General features: G+C 60.1%; 1 protein-coding gene across 1 annotated transcript in view; it reads left to right on the top strand.

Annotated features, from left to right (window-relative positions):
• PEX6 (peroxisomal biogenesis factor 6) overlaps positions 1-2,738 on the top strand; it is a gene marked incomplete at its 5' end in the record, with an annotated part of 11,175 nt that overhangs the window by 5,173 nt on the left and 3,264 nt on the right. The window contains 4 exons of the mRNA XM_006776443.2: positions 561-663; positions 745-878; positions 1,519-1,630; positions 1,985-2,193. Coding sequence (XP_006776506.1) covers positions 561-663; positions 745-878; positions 1,519-1,630; positions 1,985-2,193 — 558 coding nt within the window. The remainder of the gene's footprint in view (positions 1-560; positions 664-744; positions 879-1,518; positions 1,631-1,984; positions 2,194-2,738) is intronic.

Below are 2,738 nucleotides of genomic sequence, written 5' to 3'. Positions count from 1 at the left end.
CATAGGTTTTTGGTATATTCACAAGGTTGTGGAACCTAATTCCAGACCCATGAGCAGTCACTCCCTATTCCCTCCTTTTTTCAGCCCCTGGCAAACACTAATCTGCTGAATGGATTCATACATCTTAGAAATACTGATTTTTAGGCCGTGGCTGTTATGCTCAGTGGTTAGAGCACCAGCCCACACACCAACCAGTCTTGGGTTCAATTCCCAGTCAAGGGCATGTACCTCAGTCAGGACATGTGCCGGAGGCAACTAGTCCATGCGTCTCACTCACATCTGTCTCTGTTTCTTTATCCCTCCCTCCCTTCCACTCTCCCTAAAAATCAATGGAAAAAGATCATCCTTGTGTGAGGATTACAAAAAGAAGAAGAAGAAAGACCCTCTACTTTCCCTTCCCCCGATTCCCCCCACCCCGATCCCTGCCACGCCTGGGACATTTATTTGTGCTGCTCTTGAGTTTGTCCCTGCAGTGGACCCCTGTGATTGACAACCACCGTGTCCTTGGGGAGGGGCTTTGTGGGTCTGGGTCTGGGACTCACAGGGCCTCTTTCCTGCAGGTGGCAGGAGATGTTCTTTAAAGTGAAGAAAACAGTTGGGGAAGCTCCAGATGGGCCCACCAGCGCCTACTTGGCCGACACCACCCATACCTCCTTGTACTTGGTGAGGCCCTGGGGGAGGAGTAGACTGAGGAAAGGAGCAGAAACAACTTCTCAGAACTAAAGGTTCCTCCCACCTTCACAGGTGGGTTCTACCCTGAGCCCTGTTCCACGGGTCCCGTCGGGAGAATCCAGTCTCTGGGGCAGTTTATCTCCTCCGGGCCTGGAGGCCTTGGTGACCGAGCTGTGTGCTGCCCTGAAACCTCGCCTCCAGCCAGGGTGAGTGAGGCTGCAGCCGCCTCGGGGGTCGCAACACCCCCGGAGGGGGCAGGCCAGACTAATAGTGCCCCATGCCCTGGTGGACGTGCTATCGGCCGGACCTCCCTCACACCAGGAGGCCAGCCCCACTAGCCCCTGTGCTTCCCTTAGGCAGATTCCCAGACTCCTTTCCCGGGATAACATCCATCCTCCAAGGTTGGCAGTGGAGGAAGAATCGCCACCAGGGACAGCTGTCTCTGAGACAACCCTTCCCCTCGGGGGGCCCACTAGCCATGCCGGTCCTCACCAACCACCCTGACCTGGAGGGACACAGCTCTCCAGGCCACTGACCCAAGTGCAGACACAGACCCTTCCCTGATAGCAGCCCAGTCCAGACCAGACACATGGGGCTTTATGGAAGAAGCAGGGGTGACCACGGGAATCAGTGCTGGCTGCTGGGTACCCCCTACGCCCCGGCCAGAGCACCATAGGTGGCGTGGGAAACGTGGTCCCACGGTGTGGAGACAGCCCAGGAGGTGGGCGGGGGAGCTTCAGGGAGAGAGAAACAGGGTGCCTGCGCTCTAGATCCAAGGCTCTCCTGTTACTGGGGACTCTAAGGTTTGGGCACAGTGGAAGAGACATGTCTGTCCTCCGGTTGCAGGGGTGCCCTGCTGACGGGAACTGGCAGCGTCCTTCTGCGGGGCCCCCCGGGCAGTGGGAAGACCACAGCAGTGGCTGCTGCCTGCAGCCGCCTCGGGCTCCACTTGCTGAAGGTGAGGGTACCTGGAGAGTAGAACCCAACTGCTTCCCCTCCCCAGCCCAGCTTCTCCCTTCTCCCTCTCCCCTCTTCCTTCTGGCTACTAGCCTGGCTCTAACAGCGGGTCCTCAGCCCAGTGGGTCGCCATTTCCCTTGATGCTCAGCTCCTGAGAGATGCTTTCAAGGAAGGGGTTTCAGGATTTTGATGGACGGTCCCGGGAATGAGGTTGGGGTGAAGAAGAGGTGGGACTGGCCAGCAGTCCCTTTTTTCCCCGTCCCTGCCCTTAAAGAGAGGGGGCCTGCACCTCCTGACTCCTCCTCCCAGCCCCACCTGGCCCTTGCTCACAGGCCCACCCGGACGCCTCCCCAGGTGCCCTGCTCCAGCCTCTGTGCGGACAGCAGCGGGGCTGTGGAGACAAAGCTGCAGGCCACCTTCTCCCGGGCCCGGCGCTGCCGGCCTGTGGTTCTGTTGCTGACAGCCTTGGACCTTCTGGGCCGGGATCGCGACGGGCTGGGTGAGGACGCCCGTGTGGTGGCCACGCTGCGTCGCCTCCTCCTCGATGAGGACCCCCTCGCCAGGTATCCAGAGCCGGGCCCACCCCTCGTCCCTCTCTGCAGCCTTTCGTCCTCTAGCCTTCACCCGTCCCATGGCTTCTCCAGCGTCTACTGCCGATGCGGCTGCCCTCCTGACAGGCCCGAGGAGCTTAGGGGTACCCAGGGGAGGAGGATGTGGTCCCTAGTTTTTCTTGGGGAGCACTAGGTTGAAGGAAAAACACAGCCTCTGCCCTCAGTGAGCTCCCTGTGTGAGGGGGACACAGGCCCCCCTCGAGGTATTCCCATGGAGCCCATCCAGGCAGCCTGGGCTGCTCATCTCCTTATCCCATCTTAGCACCCACCAACCTCCCCGCCCTCCTGCCCCTACATCAGGACAAGGCAGTGCTCAGCTGCCAGCAGAGTTCTCCCCCAGTCCCCACTCCCTGTCCCCACTCTTAGTTCCCATTCCCTGTCCCCACTCCCAGTCCCCACTCCCTGTCCCCATTCCCTGTCCCCACTCCTAGTTCCCATTCCCTGTCCCCACTCCCTGTCCCCACTCCCAGTCCCCACTCCCTGTCCCCACTCCCCAT

This window comes from Myotis davidii, unplaced genomic scaffold (genome assembly GCF_000327345.1).
Source record: "Myotis davidii unplaced genomic scaffold, ASM32734v1 scaffold167, whole genome shotgun sequence".
NCBI lineage: Eukaryota > Metazoa > Chordata > Mammalia > Chiroptera > Vespertilionidae > Myotis > Myotis davidii.
This window is presented reverse-complemented; position numbering and strand designations above follow the sequence as displayed.